General features: G+C 47.5%; 1 protein-coding gene across 2 annotated transcripts; it reads left to right on the top strand.

The window, feature by feature from the left end:
• Nucleotides 1–1,292: 1,292 nt before the first annotated feature.
• pex5lb (peroxisomal biogenesis factor 5-like b) lies at nucleotides 1,293–24,488 on the top strand. 2 transcript variants are annotated; one of them, XM_037085311.1, is made up of 15 exons: nucleotides 1,293–1,334; nucleotides 2,254–2,620; nucleotides 10,351–10,446; nucleotides 12,494–12,608; nucleotides 13,354–13,593; nucleotides 13,859–13,976; nucleotides 16,150–16,237; nucleotides 16,602–16,700; nucleotides 18,925–19,044; nucleotides 20,281–20,424; nucleotides 20,539–20,609; nucleotides 20,899–21,105; nucleotides 21,418–21,583; nucleotides 22,028–22,185; nucleotides 22,987–24,488. In XM_037085311.1, exons 2-15 carry the CDS (start codon nucleotides 2,606–2,608, stop codon nucleotides 23,183–23,185), a joined length of 1,836 nt encoding a protein of 611 aa, XP_036941206.1. In that variant the 5' UTR covers nucleotides 1,293–1,334; nucleotides 2,254–2,605; the 3' UTR covers nucleotides 23,186–24,488. The 2 variants fall into 2 exon arrangements, with proteins under 2 accessions (XP_036941206.1, XP_036941207.1); XM_037085312.1 differs by lacking the exon at nucleotides 10,351–10,446 and having other exon boundaries at nucleotides 1,294–1,334.
• Nucleotides 24,489–24,697: the final 209 nt, after the last annotated feature.

The following is a 24,697-nucleotide window of genomic DNA, read 5'->3' as shown; positions in this document are numbered from 1 at the left end:
TGGAGAGAGAGAGCTAACACCCGGAGCGTAGCAAAGACGTAGCTAATACTTTAGCTCCACAGAGCGAAGAGGCTCGAATGGTGATGAGCACGAAGAAAAGCAAGCAACAAACAATGTTTGACAGAGTAAAGTAGCTGAGAAGCAAACAACACATGCTAACATGTAGCATCTACACAGACACTGACCCAGCCTCTCCTGTGGTGCCTGTCATCTTTTATCCAGCTCGGCATGGATTTAAAGCACCACAGCGTCCTGAGCTGGGCAGATTCTTACTTTCTGGTGGTCAAATTAATATTTCACCAGCAGGTGTCACTTACACCCCCTCAGGTGTTTCTCAGGTGATTCATGTGTCAGGAAGTGAAAAACTAAAACTGGTAGCATCCAGGATGACTTTCACGATAAAAGCATACAGTATTTGAACAAAAGAATGTTTAGAATGACAGATTTGTATTCATGGGCTGCAGTGAGGTCATGTTCTCTGAGTGATGAGCGACGACCTGGAAGTACAAAATTAATATATCATGTTTTAATGTGTCTGTGATCATATAATCTGAGCTGTGACACAAAACAGTGAGTTTAAAACAGAGAACAGACTGCAGTGTGTGGGAACACAGACTGGTTGTACTGCCACCGGTGTGGTACTGGTGTGGTACTGGGTACTGGTGTGGTACCGGGTACTGGTGTGGTACTGGTCACACTCCTTGTCTTTTACACCAACAAGTTTCACATCAATTTCTCAGTTTTAAAGGTCCTATATTATGAAAAACAGGTTTTCTCTGGTCTCTACATATATAAGCTGGTCCTCCCTGAGCCTGCCAACTCCCAGAATGAGGAACACAAGTGATTCCAGCATGGTCTCTGCAGCCCCACTGGTAACACGGAGCTCCTACAGGCTGTTCAGATTCTGCTCCTGTCGTTATGTAACAAAAGGAGTCATTATCACAGTCCGGCCTCCTCTGAGCGGTGATAGGAGATATCTGAGAGGGGGGGCGTTCATCCCTGAGGTGAAGTTCAGTGTGTCCAGCAGTGAGACAGCAGAGTTTCACTCAGAGCTGGACACGCAAATTACTCTGTTGTTGGTTGTATAAATCAACATCAGTGTCTATATTTTGTCCCAGCTACAGAACAACAGAAGAGACAGTGGTTGCATTTCATATTCTAAGACAACGTGTTGGCTGCGGTTCGTGTTAGCTTGTGTGTGTGTGCTAACCACTTCTCATCAGACTGCTTCAGTAACGAAGGTCAGTACAAAGCTGGCTTTGCCTCGACACTGACCCTCGTAAAAAGATCAGTACCAACCATACCGGACCCAGCAAACTGCACCCGAGCCACAGGTAAGTGTTGCCACGGTTTGATAGTATTTATAGCTGCCTATGAGTCTGGTGAAGTCAGCTGGAAACTGGCTAACTAGTTAGCTCTGCTTCGGTCCGCTATGCAATGGCGTTTGAAGCGAGTTTAATGTTAATAATATTACGATGGAGCTTGGTTGTCACAGTAAAAAGTCTGGAAACATGTTCAGACTGGAGACAGAGACGATGTGAACAGTGTCCAAGAGTTTGGAGACAGTAACTGTAACAACACATACGAACAAACTAACATTACACAGACACACTAACCATTCTGAAACGTCCTGCTGCAGCCACAGCGTCTGTACTTCTTCAGCAGCCTCTCCTTCTGGGTCCCATTCTGGGTCAAACTGGTTCGGTTGAACGAAAAAAATCTCCGCGAGCCATAGCGATACATATATACATCCAAGAGTAAACATTAGCGCATGCTACTGCTAGCATAAGGGGCATAGTCTCCCTGAGAGTGATGTAGCAGGCAGGGCTCTCCAAGTGGGCTGTGACAGATGGTGGTCATTAACATTTTAAGGTGCAGGCACAGAACCAGACTGCTCTGAATAGAGCTCTGTAGAGCGACTTTTAGACAGCTGAAGTTCAGGACCACGGATGAGTTTGGGGCAATGCATATCAAATACAGAGCTGTTGGACCTCTGACTGCTGTGTGAAATTGATGAAAAACAGTATAATATTGGACCTTTAACTACAGTCCCTCAAAGTGTTTTTGTGCACAAAAAAATGTTAATTAAAGAGTTAATTTGGTAATAATATCTCTAACAGAACGTAAATAATGAAGTGCCTACTGGGCAAATATTCGACGGACCGGAAGTTAACAGAATTAAAAGGTCTATTTTGTTTTACATCGTTTTCAAATTGGGCTCTACAACAACTTTTATTGTGAAATCCCTTGCAGGAAGTGGCCGTATGTGGGTCGGGTGGCCTGACTTCGGAGCCGCTCGGGTCGAGTTCGGCTTTGCTCGGTTTGTTTTCATCCCGCCTCCACCGGAGCGGAGCGAGATGAGAACCGGATCCCGCGGCGTTTGGGTGCTTTGGTGTTGGACAGGCGGGACCGGACGGACCGGGAGCAGCGAGCCGGTGGCAGAACGGACCTGGAGCCGGAACCGACCCGGATATCAGCGGTGTTTACCGGAGGGATCAGAGCGGAGAGGCCCCGGAGAGATACCGGGCGGTGCGTCGCAGCGGAGCCGGGCTGTGGTGGACTGCTGGCGGCTGCAGGATCTGATCTGAGCCGCTGACTCAGAGACATGTACCAGGTCCAGGTGAGCGTCTACCTGCTGGGTCGGCACCGGCACCAGCCTCTTTATCTCATTCAAGACAATAGTACCGTGACGAGTCAGTGTGACGGGACCGAGCCGATAGAGTGATTGATTGTCAGTGATCGATCAGCCTCGACTGACCCGATCACAGATCATCGATATGTGTCAGTCCATCAGTTCACGGAGAGAAGAGCAGAATTATTCTCATGATTGATCTGCTGATCTGTTTGATCGGCGCTGTTCGGTCTCTCTGATGATCACATCGTTTCCAACTGATCAGTATTTACATTCTCAACTAATCTGGCAATAATTTGCTCTATAAATCAATAGATTAGTCGTTTAGTCAGCAGAAGTCAGAACTATTCAACTTCCTTCAGAGTCGTCAGGGGTTCTGACCCGCAGCACTGGACTGAGATTGATCCTGTAGTTAGTTCTTTATTCACATCAGTTTACTGATTGATTGATTGATCGATTGGCTGCTGATGAATCCATTGATTGGAGAATCAGAGCAGAAGAAAAATGATTTTTGTTTGTTTTATTTTTGACCATCTTTAAAAACTGACAGACGAGGCGTGATGCATCGGTCCAGTTTGTTTGTCACTTCTGACGGTTTCATCCGGGTCTCAGACAGAACCGGATCTCACCACAGACACTCAGCAGCCACTGCGCTTGGATCGCTCAGCGCCGACTTTTACAGACAAGTCAGTGAACACAGAGGTGACCAGCTGAAAATCTGTCTAGTGATGTCACTACGTAACAGAGTCCAGGATCTGCAGCCAGTTGTCGTAGTGGTCTGTCTGTGTCATTACATCTTCCCATGATGCACTGCAGCCTTCACCATTGTGACTTGTTCACTGTCAGTTTGATCCAGTCGATCCGATAACGTCTGGAACGTCTAGACGAGCCGCGTGACTCAAGTATTTTAAGTCTGAACCTGAAGTCAGCCGGCCCAGCTGGCAGAACTCTCTGGAGTCTGGACCCTGACGGGGAGGTTCAGGACGGGTTCTAGCTGCGTGGAGTGTTTGTTATTGTTCGTTCTGTTGAAACTGTTTGAGTGTTTTACAGTAAAACTCACAGTAACATGTTTAAAGTGAAGCGTCACTTCCTGAAAACACGTTTCCTCTGAGGCTGCTTCATAATAAAAGCTTTTACGACTAAATGACAGAGGGCTTTTATTGTGAAGGAGTCTCATGAAGTGAAGCCCCTGCAGCACACAAGGGTTCTGGTTCAGCCGGGTCATCTGCATCCAGCTCAGAGAAGACAGGAAGTCAACAACACAACATCCGGTTAGCTTTCAAAATAAAACACTCCGTGCTCTTTTCTGATCCTTCAGTCGGAGCGCTCGAGTTGTGTTTATAACACATTCATAGAAACAACTCCAGCTGTGTGGAGGTTCTGCTCCATGCTGGACCCAGCCCAGCAGGATGGCAGTTGGCAGATGACAGAGCAGAACTGTAACAGCGCTGCTCCACAACATACATCGGACCAGTGGAGCTCGGCTGAGTGTGGATGGGTCGTAGTTTGTGTAGAAAACAGGACGTCAGTTGCAGCTCATGCAGACTGAGCGTCACTGAGATGTTCTGGACGTGGTTTTGTCTCCTCGACAGCTGTTACTGAGCCGAATATGAGACTTTTATTAAAGGAGCAGTCTGCAGTCTTTCAATGAGAACACAAAGATCTTCAGTGACTGAAACACACCAAACAAACAGACGGACCGCTGGTGTCCGCAGTCACACTGCAGCCTGGAAGCTGGGCTCAAAAGACCTGACTTCTGTGGTGGATTTGGAGAGACTGTATGACGGTGTGCTAGCTTAGCTAACAGGCTGCTAGCTAGCTCATGTTTATTACGATGGGGTGACGTGAAACAGACAGAATTAGCATGTCACCTGCAGCTGCACAGGTAGCTCTCCATCCAGGCGTCAAGAGATGTACACCGACACCGTCACGTGCAGAAGAACAACACAGAGTCATCCTGTTTTCACGTTGGTACCATGTGGCGGACCCTGCCACCTTTCTAGCTTCCATCAGTAGCCCGTCCTCACGGTCCTTTGAGTGTTGGGATCCTGGGCTGATCCTGCCAGGCGGCGAAGGGTGAAATTTTGCTCTGGCGCTGATCCGACTCTGGAGGTAGAATCAGTTTGTCTCCTTCACAGTTGTGTTGTGTAGTTACTGTTGTCATGGTGACAGTCAGCCTTTCTGCAGTGACAGAGACAGACAGCGTCCAGTTTACGGATGGTGATTATACAATTATGTCATTTAGAGTAAAAAAAATTCTTTGTCTTTGTTTAATTATGTTCTTTATGGTGAGAGCTGGTGGTACCGTCTCAAATCCATCAGAACCCTGAAGTGATCCAGAATGGTGTCTCAGCGGACTGAAGAACAGACGTGACATCATGCAGGAATGACGATGGTGTCACAGAGCTCCGCCCCTCCAGAATAGTTCAGCTTGGACGCTGTTATATTTATCTTTACTTTAAAATGTAAAGCTCCATGTGGTCAGCGCCGGGTCAGTTCTGCTGAACAGAACTCTGCAGCAGAGCGAACATCTTAACTTGAAAGATCTGCCATGTTTCCTCATGCGTTTGATTCTCGTGTGAACAGAAAACTTTCCTGAACTTTTAGTTCTGTTTGATGTTCTGATCGTTCAGACGTGACGTCCATCTGTCATGGAGACAAACAGCCGCAGATCGATTTGTTTAGTGACAATCACATAATACATGATAGAGGTAAGAAGAAAATATGATCTCAGGAGATAAATTATTTTTATACATTTTACAGAAAAAAACAAATCAAAGAATTGATGAGACACCTGCTCAGGTGTTCTGGTTATTTTGTCCAGAGTTAAAATGCAGCTGATTGGACGTTTGAAGGGAGACAGAAGACTTTGATCTGCAGCAGCAGAGTGCACATGAAACAGACACACACACACACACACACACACACACACACACACACACACACACACACAGAGGAAGCTCAGAGATCACAAACTGATCTGAACAGATGGTATTTATATAAATTTATATTATATTCATGTCCTCTGTGTGCAGCTGGACGGCTGCATGCTAACGCTGTTAGCAGTAGCTGTTAGTTGTAGCTGCATGCTAACGCTGTTAGCTCAGCAGCTACAGAGAAGATTCCATCTAGAGGAAGGTGTAATTGACTTCATCAGGCCGGGCTGACAGAGGTGGTGTTTCTCCTGGGGTCATGACATCACTTCCTGTCTGGCCTCTGGTCTCATTCAGCTTCACGGTCATCGTCTCCTCCATCAGAAGACGTGAAGAATTTTTATCATTCAACAGTTTTGACATTTTCTCAGAGTCAGCAGAAATAAACAAGTGAATCTGAGTGAATTTTTACCACGCGGTGAACAGAACCTGAGAACACGGCGATGACCCGCAGTCGCCTCCGACAGCAGCTGTCAGTTACACAACAGACGAGTTAAAGATTCATGAAGCAGCTCAGAGTGACCACGTCTGTCTGTCTGTCAGATTATCTCTCATCACAGTTCAGTTGAACTCTTGAAGGTCCGCATGGTTAAGATGAGCCCACGTCAGCATCAGTTCTTCAGTAAACTGCTGTGACGAGCTGGTGGTCCAGCAGACGGTCGACTGCTCGGCACGTGTAGTGATGTGGGGACGGGTCGGGTCACAGACGGGTCCGGTGGAATCGAGGGTTAGAAGCAGTTTCGTCCAGGTGAACACTTGTGGCGATAGCCGCCTGCCGCTGACCAATCAGACGGAAGGAGGAGCGGAGGATGCTGGTGTCTGATGACTGCAGCTGGTCACAGATGATGTTGATGTGCTGACATGTGAAAGCTGGTGGACCTCAGCCCGCCCAGCTGCTGATCAGTACCTGAGGTGGACCCGGCACTGAGTGTTCATCATGTCTGTCCCTCATTAATGACGCAGGTTTAAAGGCTCTGATGCACTCAAAGCCCCGCCCACAACGCCATCTGATTGGTTACATGTCACAATTAACAGCCCAGAAACAATAAAAGATGTGAGTTGTGTAGATGAGGAGCAGATCTGAGAGTACAGAGCAGCCGGCTGGTCTGGGATCAGTGTCTGCTGCTGTGTCCTCTGCAGGCTGCTGGACTGTAGCTACAGTGTGGAGGACGCAGGCACACAGCCGCCGGGGAGCTGACACCAAGCTGCAGCACGATATAAATATCTAAACTCTCTGAGGTCAAATATTCCTCCGTCAGCTGACCACCTCCACCTCCTCCACCTCCACCTCCACCTCCTCCACCTCCACCTCCTCCACCACCACCACCTCCTCCACCACCTCCACCACCTCCACCACCTCCTCCACCACCTCCACCTCCTCCACCACCTCCTCCACCACCACCACCCTCCTCCACCTCCTCCACCACCTCCACCTCCTCCACCACCTCCTCCACCACCACCACCTCCTCCACCTCCTCCTCCTCCTCCTCCTCCTCCACCTCCTCCTCCTCCACCTCCTCCACTGCTGCTGCTGCTGAGCCATCAGCTCCTCTGACATCACGTCCAGTTCGTCTGACCTCAGCAGCTCTTCTGTCCTGCTGAGACACAAACATTAGCAGCTCTGCAGGGAAGGACGGCGTCCTCAGTGAGCTGAACACTCTGAGAGCAGACTGTAGGTCAGCCGACCCGTGCAGGTCGACCCGCACGGCTTCTTCAGAGCCGATACTGATGATTAGCAGCTAAACGACACGTAGGCTCGATATTCATTGTGTCAAAGTTTCAAACACTTGACTGAAGTTTTTTCTTAGGAGCAGTTCTGTGTTTCTTCAAACTTCATGTGTTTGTTGAATCAGATCTGTTGTTCATTGTGATGTGCAGGAGCAGAAGTAACACATTTGAAATGAAATGAGAATATTTGACCTGCAGTATCACAGCTGATGACTCTGACTGTGTAACTGAGCCTGTAACTGGACTGACCCAGCTGAGACTGTGACTGTACTGTAACTGAGTCTGTAACTGTGCTGCTGCTGCTGCTTCAGCATCTCTGAGAGGAGCAGCCAGCTCAGCTCTGCTGGGACTCTCCAGCTGACGGAGGACTGTTTGCTCAGCACAACAGCAGGTTATATTTAGTCCGGCAGCATCTCCACACACACACACACACACACACACACACACACACACACACACACACACACACACACACACACACACACACACAGTAGAAGTTGTTCAGCTTCCTTCCTGCTCTGATCTGAAACTCAGGTTTCATCTGAGCGTCTCTGTAACAGTTCATCTTCAACATGACATCATCAAAACTGTCCAATCAGTGACCTGCTGTCAGTCCATGTGATTGTTGTTGACTCCAGCTGTGAAGGTGACCTGAGTGACCTGAAGCACGTAAATGTTTGACAGCTGGACCGGCACGCCGGCTGAGGTCGGTCCGTTGGACAGGACCAGGTGAACCTGACGGGTGTGCGTGGTGCTGGAGGAGGTGCAGGTTCACCAGGTGTCTCGCTCTGTTTCTGAGACCGTCTAATAATAAAAGCGTGGCGGATGTTTTATTGATGACTCGTCCTGCCTGCTGCGCTCACTGAGGCAGACTTCACTCCATCAGCTCCTCCACTCGTCTGCACACAAAGCAACAACGGCTGGAGGCTTTTAGTGCGAATGGACTGATGGATGGAAGCACGTCACTGCTGCTGCCCCTGACCCTTTGAGCCAACAGAACCAGCGGGCCTGTTAATAAGCAGCAGTTTCATCCAACTTGTGTCCACATCAGATGGCAGTGATGCAGGAGAGGATCGGTGTGGATCACACAGCTGCTGAGGTCCGTCAGCACCGGACCGTCTGCAGGAAACACGACGTGGACTCAGACACTAACTCTTGTATTTACTGCACATCCTTCATCAGCTCCGGTCCGGTCCGGTCCGGTCCAGATGCTTGGAGGAGGGAACTGTTAACTACCTGTCTTCAGTATCAGTTGATAGAATCTATATGATGCATCTCTGATCTGAGTCGTACTGTGAACCTGATCTGTAACTATTCAAGCAGAGTGTTTCCACACCGCCTCAGTGTTGACCGCTGGTCTGAACCAGGACTGGACTCATCCAGTTCCAACCAAGTAAGAACACACCTGATCCAACAAATCAACTGTGTAAAGACACTTCAGTTGACTGAATAAGTCGAGTCAGGTGTGTTCTTGCTTGGTTGGAATGAAAACCTGCAGCCACAGCAGCTTTTTACTGGATCAGTTTGAGACTGTTGGTGGACGCTGGTGTGGATCAGAGGAGCGGCTGCTCACTGCCCGATGAAGTGATCTCTGTGTTTTCTATGTTCGTTTGAAGGCCGATACGATGCTGATGTTCCAGGAGACAGTTAACAATAAGTGGGACTGATTCACACTCACAGGGAAAATAAAACTCTCCATCTGAGAGAGAACAGCAGCGATGATGGACCGTCTGTCAGGTACGACTGTGACGGTTGCTGTCTTATTTTCAGCTTCTCTCCACTTTTACTCCACTGAAGCAATTTGATAACAGTAGCGAACAGATTCAGTGTCAGTGTGGCGCTGCTGCTCTGTGTGTGTATTAGCCCCGCCCTCGACAGGCAGCGCGCTGGATTCCTGCTGTTTGATTGGCTGAAAAGCTTCTCATTGCTTTCCACACATGTTGTGTCGAGCTCGTTCTGCCTCCGGCTCCAGCAGAGTCCTGGACCGGTCTCTGACCCGGAGACAGACGCACTGTGCCAGTGCAGAACTGAGGTGGTTTGATAAAGGTTTAGTGTGTGTGTGTGTGTGTGTGTGTGTGTGTGTGTGTGCGCAGTGGACTGTGGTGAGAAGTGATGCAGGAAATCCAGTTTGATTTGATGTGTTCTGATGTTTATCACTGATCAGATTATTAACGACGTGACGCAGATGAACTGATAATGCATCAGGAGGATGCTCGGTGCAGATCAGAGAGGTAATGAAAATAGTTTATCAGCCGATAATAAAAAGCTAAATTGCTCTTGCTGACTCATCAGCAGCATCTGGACGCAGCAGGTGGCGGTTTGTGAGCAGCCAATGAACACAGAGACGAAGAAGAACATGAGAAACGCGACGTCACCGCTGACGTCTGATCTCAGGCCAGCCTGCTGTCTGACACTCAGCTGTGCACGGAGACATTGGTTTCTACCATCGCTTATTTTATCGGTATCTTCAGCTAATTATTGATTATCATATTGGCTGATAGAAATCGGTATCGCTCACCTGTCCACACTCACGTTTACCTCTGAACATTTCAGTGTTTTAAAGTTTTGTGAGTGAGCAGACCTCACAGTTTAGATCTGAGCAGTGAGGAACACACACTGTAGTTACACTGATTCAGAGTCAGTCAGAACTCATCGTGTTCTGTCAGGCTGGACCTTTGTGGTCTGTATTCGTCATTCAGAATCAAACGGATCAGTCAGGAAACATTCAGAGTCTCAGTGACGAACGTGATGTTTTCATATTCACACTCAGATGAAAACTGAATGATCATTTATAATAATGATCGTTAAGTAATCATTTATTATACGTTTGCTCTCCGATGTCAGTGAAATCATTTTGGTAGTTCATGATGTGTCCGGTCCAACATGCTGCCTGGACCGGTTCTGCTTCCTCCTCCTCAGAGACTCACAGACCTCTGACAGGAAGTGACCTCATGAAGCCTTTCAAAATAAAAAGATAAAGCACTCAGTAAATCAGACTAACACTTGTTTGGACAGGATGTGACTGAATGAATGAACCTGTCGATCTGCCTGTTGTAGGGCAAAGGGGACGGGGTCGTTGCCATGGTGCTGAAGGAGCTTCCTGGTAAAAAGGCATCCTCAGAAGGAAACCCCCTCCTCACCGTGACAACCAAGGTTGGCATGACGACCACGCTTGTTTGTTATTTTAGAGTTTGTTAAAAAAATGATTCTTCTTCTTCTTGCCTGTTTGCTTGAACCTCAGAGCTGCAGCTCCATGTTCGATTCTCGGAGCTGAAGATTGTTCAGGAGAGACGACGTCATCTGACAGACGATTCATGATGTCATACAGTAACCTGTAACAGCCTGACGCACGTCAACAGCGACACTCATCCAATGTAAAACGTGCGCCGTGTTTGTGCTCTAAGCTAGGCTACTGTGTTAGCCTGTAGATTAATCTATAACTGAGGCACATGGACGCCATCACAGCATGAATGCAATAGTCTCACTTAATTCTTCAGTGAGCGTCTCGTCTCCATGACACCATGAGGTTTACTGTTTGTGTTTATTTGACGTCATGACATCAGAGCGAGGAGCATGTGGATGATGACATCATCACAGTGAATATTACCACTGAGACCAGGAGAAAGAAAAGAACCGCGCTGACGTCAGCAGAACCTGATAAAATTCTGACGAATCCGCCGTGTGGACCGACGGCTGTATTTATGAATTATTTGCTTTGTTTATGATATGAATAGGTTTTTGGGCTATGTGATCGACGTCAGGTGTGATGTCACAGTTCTGATGTGGTCATTAAACAGATATTGATCAGTGATCAGAGTGTAAACAGTGTCTATTGATGACACATTGGTGGAATTATGATGACCTGTGATCTGTTTTCCTTTAGTCTCACTTCCTGTTTGTGTTCGACTTATATGTGTCTCTGTATTCTGAGCTCTGTGTTTCTGTGACTCCGACTTCCTCGCAGATGAAATGAGTTTGTTTTCTGGATGTTTGCTGATGCGTGAAGTGAGATCTGATCAGCGTGGATGTTCTTTACTGGAGAGGGGAGCCGTCGTGCTCTTTCACAGGATTAAATACAAGCGTATTCCAGTTGACATGTGGACGAACACGGCTGTGTGGATTAGGATTAAGAAGGCAGAGACGCACACACATGCACACACACACACACACACACCCACACACACACACACACACACACACACACACACACACACACACACACACACTGATCTGATCAGGTCACATCAGACCTCAGATTGAACCTGTGAATTAAATGCTGCACTTTGTCCTACATTTCCCAGAATGCTGTTCAGTCCCCCAGGAGAGCTGGCAGCAGTTTGTAGTCATGGTGGAAAATAAATATTCAGATGGCTTCAAAATTTCGATGCTTCAGACCAACCGTGAAGAGAATATTCACCTGGTGTGTGATGTGTTGCTCTCTCAGCAGCCGGCCGGGCCCGTCGTCTCTACCTGAGGCTGACAGGTGTGCAGGTCTCAGTCTGTCTCCACTGAGTGGCAGCTTTTTAATTGGCTTGTTAAAATCAATAAATAGTAACTGTGATCAGCAGGGAGACGTAGAGTGAATGAATCTGTCTCGTCAGACTGAACCAGAACAAAGAGGGTTCTCTGTGATCGGACTCAGTAAACGGCGACAGGTGAACTGCTTCACAAACGTTTGAATGATCGCTCACGATGAGTCAGATCGATCAGAGCTGTGCTGTGCTGAGACATTATTTCATGATTGACCAGGTGGTCAGACTTCCTCAGACTCAGCGTCACGACCAGCCGTCACATGACTTCAATACTTTCAACTCAAGTAGATGTAAACAAGAACTTGCTTCTGTGCGCTGACTGCGTGTGATAACCTGCCGCCCGGTCCGAACACACCAGTACAACAACTGGATCACAGATGGAGACGTGACGACTTGGTGCGAATGTCTCCAGGTGACCTTATAAATATCCAGCGGTGTGATCCGAGCTGAGGTCGGCCGTTTGGCAGCCATGTTGTGTGTCATAACTCCACCTCCTGATGTGGCAGTCAGCTGATATTCATGTAACGTGAAGGTGACCCGACCCGTTTGGTACCAGTGTTAACCTGGGACCTGTGTGTGGTTTGACGTCTTCATGGCTGCTGATGTGTTGAGTGAATAAAGTGTTGATGATGAACTGAGTCTGTGTCTCTGCTGCTGTCTGACTCCAGCTGGTCCGTGAGCAGCAGGAGAGTCGACCTCTGCTGAGTCCCTCCATCGATGACTTCCTGTCGGAGAGCCGGAGCGACGCTCCCTCCACCCGACCCCTCACCTCCAACACAGCAGGTAGACTCCCGCTAATTATCACGCTCCTCTCCTCCTCTCTCCTCCTCTCTCCTCCTCTCTCCTCCTCTCTCCTCCTCTCTCCTCCTCTCTCCTCCTCTCTCCTCCTCTCTCCTCCTCTCTCCTCTGCCTCTGTGTCTGTTTCCTCCTCTAACTTTGTGTCCTTGGCTGTCCTCCCTCCTCTTCCTCCTCTCCTCCTCCTCCTCCTCCTCCTCTGTGCCCAGCTGTCACCTGTGTCTCAGCAGGTGCCTGAGCCATTAATTAACACCTCTGACCTCCTGTGTGCTCCTGTCGACTCCGTCCTCCTCCTCACATTCATGAGGACTCAGTTTGTTTCCACATTTCAGAAACTGAAAGTCTGAAATTGCATCTGTTTTGATAGAAGTGGATCAAACGTCGGCGTCGTGTTTCTCAGTTCGATGATGATGTTTAAAGGTCGCTGTGGACGAGTGATACGTGAACATGATATCTGATTCAGAGGCTTCATTGATTATTGAACTAAAAAAAAGAAAAGAACAACTAATCCTGTTTCCTCTGAAGCTTTCTTCACTTCCCGACAAACCATTTCTGTGACGACTGACGAATCTAAAATCATCAGGTTCATACATCTGTCTAAATCAAGTCGAGCTTAAAGTGGAGTTGATTTCTTTGATGTCTGAAACATTTGAACTCTGAAACACCAAACTGTCTGTTAGAGGAGTTTGAAACCAACCGGTCAGACTTGAAGGTTGTCTTTGTGCTCCTTCAGTTCTGTCCACGGCTCTGGACCTGGTGGACCTGAGCGAGCCGGGGGAGAGCAGCGGGGGCAGTAATGGTGGCAGCAGTGGCAGCAGCAACAAGGAGCAGAGGAGGAGCCCTCTGAGGAGGAAGGCCAGCTCCAGGAGCCCTCGGCGCCGGACAAGACCTGATGAGACGGAGCTGATCCAAGTGGAGGTGGAACACCTGCCTGCCAGTCCCAGAACCCCTGAGAGGATCTCACTGGACTCAGGTACCACAGACTTATGCAACACACACATGTGACAGCAGATACTCAACACGTGAAATGATTCATTTTTGTCAGAATTCGGGCAATTCGGTCCGATACAAGAGAGTCTAGAAGAGCCGCCAGGTTACATTTTATCCCAGACGCTCTGTGGCACCCAGCCGGACGGCACCGCCACAATTAAAGTGTGACTTTGTGGGAAACACTGTAATAAATACATTTAAAATGGACTGTTGCTCACAGATGAGGCTTCATGTTGTTGTGTTCACAGTCAGTCTGTCGTCTCCGCTGGACAAATGGGACGATGTGAACCTGGACGTGGAGGACGGAGGACGCAGGAGACACGAGAAGAGATGCACCTCCCACCACTCCTCCAGTGAACTGCTGTGGTAATAACAACCAAGACACACTGAGTGTGTAGTGATCACACAGTCCAGTTCATACCTGATATAATCATCCCTGTATGTAAGTCTGTTTGCCTCAGTGATGAATAGAAACAGACAGAAAGAAGTTCATGTAGAACATTTGCTGGATTAACAAGAAGGTCCAAATGAATGAGTCAGAGACAGAGTTTCTAAAGTGTCTCCAACTCAACAACTCACTAAACTGACACATTTGTTAAGGGAGTCTGGTGCTGCTGTGTTACTGGTTCAATAGTTGGATCAGTCAAACATGTTATTGATATGACAGTGAAGAACCTGGAGATCTTCTTCTTCTTCTTCTTCTTCTTCTTCTTCTTCTTCTTCTTCTTCTTCTTCTTCTTCTCTCCTTCATCTTCAAATCAATCAAAGTGTTTACTGTCACATAAAGAAACATGTTCTCAATTATCCAATGAAATGAGTATTAAAGAAATATATACATCCGAAATATACAATATGCAAAGTAAACAGAAAAAGCAGCAACAGTAATAACAATATAGTAAAATTGTCTGGGAACGAAAGAGTTCTGTAGTCTGGTTAAAGCCTCTGGACCTCCGGCCTGAGGGTAGAAGTGTGAACAGGCGGTGCTGGGGATGCTGCTCACCGTCTCTACTTCAAGCTCCCGGATGTACAGTGGCTGATGAGGTCTCCTCTCCCCCCTCATGTCCACTATCATCTCCTTCGTCTTGTCTGTGTTGACGGTGAGGTTCTTGTCTCACATCATGACACCAGACTGGCCACCTCCCTCCTGTAGGTCACGTCGTCCCGTCAGTGATGCATCCTGTCACTGCGGTGTCGTCCACAAACTTTAGGATGGTGTCGTCTTTGTGGGAGGCGACACAGTCGTAGATGAACAGGGTGTGGAGGATGGAGCTGAAGGAGCTGAGGTCCTGTTTTCAATCCTGACAGACTGGGGCCTTCTGTCAGGAGGTCTAGGAGCCAGTCACAGATGGTGGGGGTGGTTGATGGTGCAGACTGAGTGTAGACAGCTTGTGGGGGAGTTTGTGGAGGATGACTCTGAAGGTGGAGCTGTAGTCCACAAAGAGCGTCTTGATGTAGGAGTCTTTATTTTCCAGGTGGGAGAGTGATTAGTGGAGAACAGCAGCGAGAGCATCTGAGTTGGATCTGTTGGGCTGGTAGGTGTATTGCAGGGGGTCCAGTATGCTGCTCTGAATGTGGGTCAGCACCACTCTATCCAAACACTTCATGATGATCGGAGTGAGTGCTGCTGGCCTGTAATCATTCAGGGGTGGGTGGGCTGCTGTTGGGGAGGGGACGATGGTTGTGGTCTTGAAGCAGGAGGCAACAGTGCTGTGTCTGAGGGAACAGTTGAAGATGGAGGTGAGAACATCAGCCAGCTCGTTGGTGCATGTTCTGAGAGCTCGTCCAGGGATGTTGTCTGGTCCTGGTGCCTTGTGGGGGTTGATGTTCCTCAGGACTTTGTGTACCCGTCCTGATGAGATGGTTGGTGGGGGGTTGGGGGGTCCCGGTGTGTGTTCCTCCTCTCTGGTGTGACTGGAGGTCTCAAAGTGAAGTGTAGAAGGTGCTGAGGTGATCCGGCAGGCTGTCTGTGGAGCTGATGGTGCTGGTGCTGGTCCTGTAGTCTGTGATGTACTGTAGGCCACATCCTGGACTCAGCAGTGGGACAGAACCCGTCCAGCTTCTCTCTGTTCTGCCTTTTGGCCGCTGTGATGGCTTTTTCCAGTCCAAACTTTGCAGCTTTGTACTCCGTGTCCGACTGTTAATCCAGAGCTTCTGGTTGGGAGACTTTTTGACTTGTATGGTGGGCACGATGTTGTCGACACAAGTGTTTATAGACCCACTCAGCATAGTCCTGTATGCTGACAGAAGAGTCCTCCAGAGTGGCTGCAGCTTAAACACATCCCAGTCTGTTTGAGCAGAACAGTCCTGCACATCTGGTGAAGAGTGCTGATAAACAGTCCGTATATCTCTACACCACAACTTCTTCCTCTTCTTCTGCTTCTCCTCCTGTAGATACCAGGTGTGAACAGGTCCTCAGTCTCAGTGTAGATGAACTCAGTCAGCGCTCTCTGTTTGTTCAGACTGTGTGATGAGCTCTGCAGCCTGCAGGAGGCGCTCACAGCTCAAACACTAACAACAGCTCTGTACTTTGTTCCTTCAGGTCTGCAGAGTTTAAAACTGATCCTCTGACTAAGAACTCCTTTGACATCCACAGCTTCGATGACCTCGACTTCGTCTCGTCATCACAGGTGAGTTGCTGCCCACGTTGACGGACAAATGGACAGACAGAACCAAATCCAGTGTGTAGTTCAGGGACTGTGGGATAACGAAACGTCCCCTGCAGATACTCAGTTCAGTTCAGATGTCTCCTTAAATACAACTTTGACTTTGTTTGCAAGTTTTCAGCGTCTGTTAGTTTGTCTTTACTGTCTCACTGACAGCTGCTGGCTGACCTTTATGTGTGTGTGTGTGTGTGTGTGTGTGTGTGTGTGTGTGCGTGTGTGTGTGTGTGTGTGTGCGTGTGTGTGTGCGTGTGTGTGTGTGTGTGTGTGTGTGTGTGTGTGTGTATGTGTGTGTGTGTGTGTGTGTGTGTGTGTGTGTGTGTGTGTTCAGGACTGCGGGGCTTCCAGACAGCGCAGACGGACTCGTTCCCTGTTGGCCAGAAAAGAGTCTCTGGAGGACGAGTTTGTCAGAGCGAAGGCTGCTGTTGAGGTATAACAAACACACACATATACACACACACACACACACACACACACACACACACACACACACACGCACACACACGTGTTCTCAGTAAATCCTATCTTTCTAATGTCTCCAGGATGTTCTCACTTTTACAAACACTTGGCCTGGTTGTTGGACTCTGTCTCCTGTTTGTTAGTCTTCATGTGATGCACTGATGATGTTGGACTGGTTCTGTTGGACTGGTTCTGTTGGACTGGTTCTGTTGGACTGGTTCTGTGCAGCAGCTCTCACAGTAGTCTGGTGTGTTAGATATCAGATTTTAGCTGATCTGTACTTCCTGTTGTCTCTTCTGAGAGCTGCAGGCAGATGAGGAGGAAGCAGCAGACTCAGGATCAGTTTTCACTGATATCAGCTATCACAGTGTGTTTTCTGACTGTAATCTGAGTTGTTGGTCATTTTACTATTTTGTGTGTTTCTGTTTGAATGTGATGAGGCATGAAAATGATCCCAGCACCAGTTCCAAATGTTTCTTATCTTCAAAACAGTTCACAAAGGTGGAGAGGTGAAGAGCAGGTGGAGGCAGTTTTTACAAGGAGACAAACAACTTCATGTTCTAATTTAATGCTGAATTTACAAGAAAGAGATGATGAGTTAGAATCTGTCAGAGACACAGTTCCACTACGTTCTAAAGTTTGTTTTAACTCAACAACTCTTAAAATCACTACATTTGTTAATGGAGTCTGGTGATGCTGTGTTACTGGTTCAGTGGATGGATAAAGAGTTTAGCTCCAAATTCCAAATGTGTCCTTCATGATGATGATGATGATGATGATGATGATGAAGATGATGAAGGTCTGATTCAGGCTGAAGTGAACCCACCACTCGGTGATTAAAGCAGACTTTGAGGCTCTCATGTCGATGAGTTCGTGTCGTGCTGCTCTTCAATCCCATCAGCTCGGCTCAGTGAACCAATCACAGCGTCTCCTCTGATTGACGAGCCGCTGATTAAAAGCTCTTCTACATCACTGCTGGCGGATTCTGAATTTAGCTGCAGGTGTTTTAATCCAGAGACACACAGGTCAGCTGTGACAGTGTTGGAGGAGAGACGGTCGACTGCTGGAAACAGTCGATGGTAAAAGCGTCAGAACACAGTGATTGTTTGAGTCGTACCGCAGCGAGTCAGAGCTCTGCGTACTGAAGTCTGACCTGAGAGGGATGTTACTGCAGTTTGTAGAGCTCACAAGCTGTAACTAACAGAATCAAAGTTTAAAGACTGGATTCTGACCCAGGGACCTGACAGGACCGGTCCACAGACAGTCTGACTGCTGCTTTGTTTTCCTGTCTGAAGCTGATTGGTTCCGACAGCCTTTGTGTCCAAAAACCTGCAGTCTGAATTTCATTAGAAGCTTTTATATTGTCAACAGGAAACAGGAACAACAGGGAACATGACTGTGAGCCGAAAGCCTGATCAGTCTGTGTGGAGGAGGTGAAGTAGAGGTGAAGAGGACGGAGAGTGTTTCCCTGATCCACAATTTATATGTTCCTGCAGTATACAGCTGCACTCAGATGAGAGAGAGGATCACCAGACTCCATTAACAAATCATGTGATTTTAAGAGTTGTTGAGTTAAAACAAACTTTATAACGTAGTGAAACTGTGTCTCTGACAGATTCTGACTCATTGTGTCCTTGTTGTAAATTCAGCATTAAACCAGAAGCTGAAGTTGTTTGTCTCCTTGTAAAAAGTGTCAGTTTGTGGCAGCATGTCTGTACCAGCCTGTCTGCTTCTGTGTCTAAAGTGCTAAAGTCTTACCTGCCAACATTGATCAGCTGTTTGAACACACTGTTTACACTGATGTCACCATTTACACTCCATTTATGAAAGAAGAAACATGTTATTGATCTGAACATGTCACATGTTACAAAGACACTAAACAGGAACAATATAGGCGACTTCTTTGTCCCCGTGGAGAAAGTCCCCAGACTCCCTTAACAAATGTGTCAGTTTAGTGAGTTGTTGAGTTGGAGACACTTTATAAACTCTGTGAAACTCTGTCTCTGACTCATTCTGCATTATTTGGACCTTCTTGTTAATTCAGCAAATGTTCTACATGAACTTCTTTCTGTCTTTGAGTAGAAACATGGAGTCAGTGTGTCTCAGTGATGGATGGGTTCGTTTCATACAGGGCAGGAAGTGACATCACATCAGTGAGGTCGCTTGTAGGCTGAATGTCTGTCGTTGTGTTTCAGTCGGACACAGAGTTCTGGGACAAGATGCAGGCTGAGTGGGAGGAGCTGGCTCGGAGGAACTGGCTGGAGGAGTCTGAGGATCAGGGTCCGATCCCGCCCACCGTCTCACCTGCTGAAAAGGTAAAACTCCTGGTGACCCTCCACACTGTGAACATGCCTGTATCTGCTGCTGGTTGAAAACGGAACATGAACCCACCTGCTTCTGTCAGGACTATATTCTATAAATCACCTCCTTTTAACACTTCACTTCCTGTCTCTCCTCTCTCCCATGATGCACCTCTCCCTCATAGGAGTCTTGGATGTTCCCAGAGGAAGAAGTGTGTGGCCCCAGACGAGGGGCAGTTTTTAATAATGGCAGATTATTACTGAGATGGATGTTTGTCAGCATTAATCTGTAGATTTAATCCTTTGACCTGAGATCAGCTCGTCAGTAATCCGGCAGTAATCCCTCCTCCCCTCAGGTGTTACATCACCATAGTGACGGAGGTGATGTCGCCGGGTTATCAGACATCTGTTCACATGTGTCGAACACATCACGTCTTTCTTCCTCTTATTCTCTCCTTTCATTCATCCTCTTTTCTTTTTGTAGTTTTCAGTCAGTCGCAGGATTTGGAGGCGACTGAAGGCGTTTTTGTTGCTTCAGTTCCAGTGAAGACAGAATTATTCTGTCTTCGCTTCCTGTAAAGTCTCCAGTCATGAAACAGAGAGCAAACACTGAGGGCCGCAGTGTAAAGTCACCTCGGCTCTGTTCTCCAGCTGCGTCGCCTCTGCTCTCGTATTTCATGGTCACGTGATCTCTGAGTTGAGGGTTTTGTCCTTGAGCTGTCGAGGGAACATATGGCTGCTGCCAGCGCCGAGCCTCATCCGGTCTGTGCTGTGAAGTACTGAAGCATCAGGCTGCGTGGGATTGAACCAGCAGGGGGCGCTGTTAGTGTTCCTGACTGACAAAACATAGAGATAATAACAGAAAACACACCATCAACACACAGAAGAGGCGGAGTGTTAGAACATCTGCAGCTCCAATCAGATACAGACAGAATCAAATCAGTTTATTGTTGAAAGAAAATTGAAGTTAGCTGTTAATTATTGTGATGCAGCAGGAGAGAAAACAACAATCATACATAAAGATAATTGAAGTTGTTTGTATAATATAATACATATTTTATGTCATGTGTTTTGTCAACTTTGGGTTTTGATGTTCGGTCAGACAAAACAAGATATTTAAAATCCTGACAGTTCATAATTTGATTGAGATTTAATTGGTTTATTATGATAATTGTAAAGTCTGCTGGACTGACACAGGTGAGGTGGTCTGGTGTCTGCAGGTAATAACAAGCCGGTGCTTGTCTGATGCAGGGTTACTACTTCAGCACCAACAACCCGTACAGAGAGTGGCCCAACGCCTTCGCTGAGGGTCAGGAGAAAGCTCGAGAGGGAGACCTGAACGCTGCCGTGCTGCTGCTGGAGGCCGCCATCTTACAGGACCCGCAGGACTCTGAGGTGACTGCCACACCTGTTCATGAGTCCATACGTGTCTTCTGTAGGTCGGACCAAACAAACAGTCATCTGGGTAATGTTCAGATCAAGTTAGAACTGTCCTCTGTGTGTTTTCAGGCCTGGCAGCTTTTAGGAATGACTCAGGCTGAGAACGAGAACGAACAGGCTGCCATCGTGTCGCTGCAGAGGTCAGACTCCACCTGCCATCCAGTTCACCTGAACTTAAACTGAACGTTTAACATTTTAGAAAATGTTTTTGAGAATAAGAAGTTTTTTGACGAGCTGTCAGGACTAAAACCACAGCTGAATATTTGAATTTATACTTTAAGGTATCCATCATGTAACTACAGTGAATTAAATCTGTCAGTTTGATCCATCAGGATGCTTTACATTACCTTTATCACACACCTTTGTCCAAAGCGACTTCACGTTAGCTTGTGCATGCTAACACAAGCCGACCCGTGTCACCTGCTGCAGGTGTCTGGAGCTCCGACCCAACAACCTGCCGGCCCTCATGGCGCTCGCCGTCAGCTTCACCAACAGTGGCATGCAGCGGGAGGCCTGTGATGCTCTGCGCCGCTGGATCTGCCACAACCCCCGATACAAACACCTGATCCTGGACCACAGGAGCCCGCTACAGGGTTCCCCGGCCACGCCACGCAGGGGCCCACACACACCTGTCAGGTACCAAACCTGCAGAGTCCTGCTCACTGAGTCATCTTGTGCTCTTCTGAGTACTACAGTACCCATCAGTCTCTGCTGCTGTTACTATGGAGACGACTCCATCCACAACGCTTGACCTTTTGATTTAAAGTCCTCTGGTTTGACGGTTCTTACAGCAGTGACCTCTGGGAGTTGTAGTTGTTGTGGATGTTTATTCTGATGATTCATCAAATTCACAAACGAGATATAATTAAAGGAGCAGTCCAACATGTATGAAACCCTACTGTGTGTGTGTGTGTGTGTGTGTGTGTGTGTGTGTGTGTGTGTGTGCAGGTGTGAGCTGCAGGATGTCCTGCTTCTCTTCCAGGATGCGGCTCTGCTGAATGTGGACTGTGTGGATCCGGACCTGCAGACCGGACTGGGAGTCCTCTTCAACCTGAGCTCAGACTTCAACAAGGCTGTGGAGGCGTTTACTGCAGCGCTGTCCGTCAGACCACAGGTAACACACACACACACACACACACACGGACGCACACACACACACACACACACACACACACACACACACACACACACACACACACGGACGCACACACACGGAGGCACACACACACACACACACACATGCACGGACGCACAAACACGGACGCACACACCCACACGGACGCACACACCCACACGGACGCACACACCCACACACACACACACACACACACACACACACGGACACACACACACACACACGCACGGACGCACACACGCGCACACACACACAGACGCATACACACAGATGTTGGAGCTTCAGGTCTGCGAGTAAGACAAAAACATGTTTGATCAGATGGAGGTTGGACTGTGAACACCAATGATGTCATGGCAGTATGATGATGTCATGGCTGTATGATGATGTCATGGCAGTATGATGATGTCATGGCTGTGTGTTTAGGACTACCTGCTGTGGAACCGTCTGGGCGCCACGCTGGCGAACGGGGACCGCAGCGAGGAGGCGGTGGAAGCGTACACCAGAGCTCTGGAGCTGCAGCCCGGATTCATCCGGTCCAGATACAACCTGGGGATCAGCTGCATCAACCTGGGAGCTCACAGGTGACACCGGGGGCGGAACCATGATTCTTTGAAGGGGTTGTCCCCCAATCTACAGCAGGAAACATGTCCAGCTTTAATCTGCTCTGTCAGCGGGTCGCCTCTTGTTATTTCCTTAATTTAATTTATTTGACATTTAGATTTTTCATTTTTGTCTGATGAGGACGACATGAGTGTGTGTTGCCTCTGATACACAACTCTGTTGTCTAAATTAGCGCGTTGTTCTCAAAAAGAATCCTGAAAAATAGAAGACGCACTAACATCCGGTGTAAAGAGGCGTTTCTCATCCAACCAGTAAAATATGAAGACAAAATTTGACATATTGTCCTGATTTTTTCCCCACATGACAAAATCTTTCCTGCTGAAATTGTTTTTTCAATAAAAATAAATGTCCTCCACATTTTCACTCAGAATATGAAGAATGAACTGGAGCGGTCTGATCGCAGTCATTTCTTGTTAATTAGGTGTTTTATTTCTCTTCAGACAAACATTTCAGGGTACGTTTTCTTTTCTTGTGAGTGAAAAAATGAATCCCAGGTTTACTTCCCCACAGAAATGAGTTTTTATCTCTGGATTAATTTGACTATTTCTGTCTGAACCTGAGTGGAGCTCTCTGGTGAACTCTGGTGGTCAAAATGAGTATTAGAAAAAAACAGCTTTTTTTACTCCTCATGAATGAAAGTGAGGGAGCTTGTACAGATTGTCCTGCAGCTCTTGTTACTTCACGTTGACCAGCTGGTGGTGTGAGATGGTTCTGCCTCTCAGTGGACTCACTCAGAACTCCCTCCTGTTCTGCTCCTGCAGGGAGGCGGTCAGTAACTTCCTGACGGCTCTGAACCAGCAGAGGCGGAGTCAGCGCTGCAGTCACCAGCAAATGTCGGCCAACATCTGGGCGGCCCTGCGGATCGCCATCTCCATGATGGACCGACCCGAGCTGTTCCAGGCCGCCAACCTCGGGGACCTGGACCTGCTGATGAGGGCCTTCGACGTGGGCGATGTGTGACGATGGACGAGGCTCCCGGCTGGACTGAAGGTGGTCTGAAGGGGTTTAGTTCAGAGGATTGTCTCCCAGAGACGGAGTCTGGCGGACTGAAACCAAAGAGACGATGATGTGAAGTCCTTGGCAATATAAACAGCACAACCCAGTAGCTTCCTGTCAGAACACGTTTAGAATCAGCCCTCAGGACGGTGTTTTCACTTTATTCGGCCATACAGCTGCAAGAATCTGAGATCATAAAGTCTTGATTTAAAGAGTAACTTTAACCACACCCACATGTGATGTCACAGCGTGCTAACACACTGCAGTACATCACTGTGGCAGGCAGGGGTCAGCAGGGAGAGACTTAAAGATCTCTGTCCTTACTTATTGTTTACATATGAAGCTTCTGCTGTTCAGACAGGCTCCTCCTCCACGTGCCCTGTCGTCATGACGCCCTCAGCATTATGTTCATTTACACAACAACAGAGTCAGAAACTCAAGGAATCTGTATTTAATCAATTCCTGCAGAAAAGTTTCACATTAAAAGTCCTCCAAAACTGCAAGGGTGTAACTCTTCTCTCTCCTGGTCGGCTTTTAATATGAAACGTCTTCATGACGTGTTGAGTTTAAGTGACATCAGATCAACAACAACTAAAGATCGCAGAAGCAACTGGGATTATTTAGTGGATCAGATTTTTTTTTCTTTCTTCTTTATATATTATATTTATACTCAGAGGTCATCTGTCTGCCGACTGTCCAGAGCTGGAGAGTGTCATCTGCATGTGATCACAAACACAAAGTTGATAAGATGATGTTAATAAAGCCGAGCGTAAAGAGTTACTGACACTCTGAGACCGGACTCGCAGACCGGACTCGCAGACCGGACTCTAGAGTTCTGGTGGGTTCAGTGACTCTGTTGTTGTGTTGATGGAACTAATGTTGTGACGTTGTGCTGGATGTGACAGCTGATCACAGCAGTGTGAAGCTGACGGATCTGAGAACGTACAGTCATCATCATCGTACGGAGGCCCTGAGGGGCCAGTTAGGAAACTGTTTCTGAGTCTGATCTAAACTGTTTCCTGTCTGGTGTTCATGACCTGATCGGGATAATCTAATCTAACCTTATTACATTTTGTCAGTTGTGAAGACACGAGAAAAAAATAATCATGAGGATTTTATTTTGTTGAGGTGCAAAGTCATTTTTTATCATCTGTGAAACCGAGTGACAGTTTATTTTCAAGAATGAAAATATGAGTTTTTTTATTGTAGGTTTTTTCATTTTTTCTACCGTGTGAAAACATGCAGTAAAAGAAATTCTTAAGATTTAGTTTTTCTCAGGAGCAAATTTATTTTTCATGTGTTTTCCAGGAGAATGATTGTGCTCACACACAGTGTGTGAACACACACACATCCTCCAGGCGTACTGAGGTGGTGCAGCACAAAATTAGTTTTACAAACTTTTTTCACCCAGTTTCACACATGAAAGAAAATGAAGGAACTTCCAAAGATTCTCTTGCAAAACGTTTTTTTCCTCCA

Source organism: Acanthopagrus latus, chromosome 21 (assembly GCF_904848185.1).
Source record: "Acanthopagrus latus isolate v.2019 chromosome 21, fAcaLat1.1, whole genome shotgun sequence".
In the NCBI taxonomy this organism is placed as follows: Eukaryota; Metazoa; Chordata; class Actinopteri; order Spariformes; family Sparidae; genus Acanthopagrus; species Acanthopagrus latus.
This window is presented reverse-complemented; position numbering and strand designations above follow the sequence as displayed.

Coding starts and splice junctions, on each gene's coding strand:
- pex5lb (XM_037085311.1), top strand. Junction 16,701..18,924: donor GAGCGAAGGCTGCTGTTGAG/GTATAACAAACA, acceptor GTTGTGTTTCAG/TCGGACACAGAGTTCTGGGA. Junction 21,106..21,417: donor GGCCCACACACACCTGTCAG/GTACCAAACCTG, acceptor GTGTGTGTGCAG/GTGTGAGCTGCAGGATGTCC.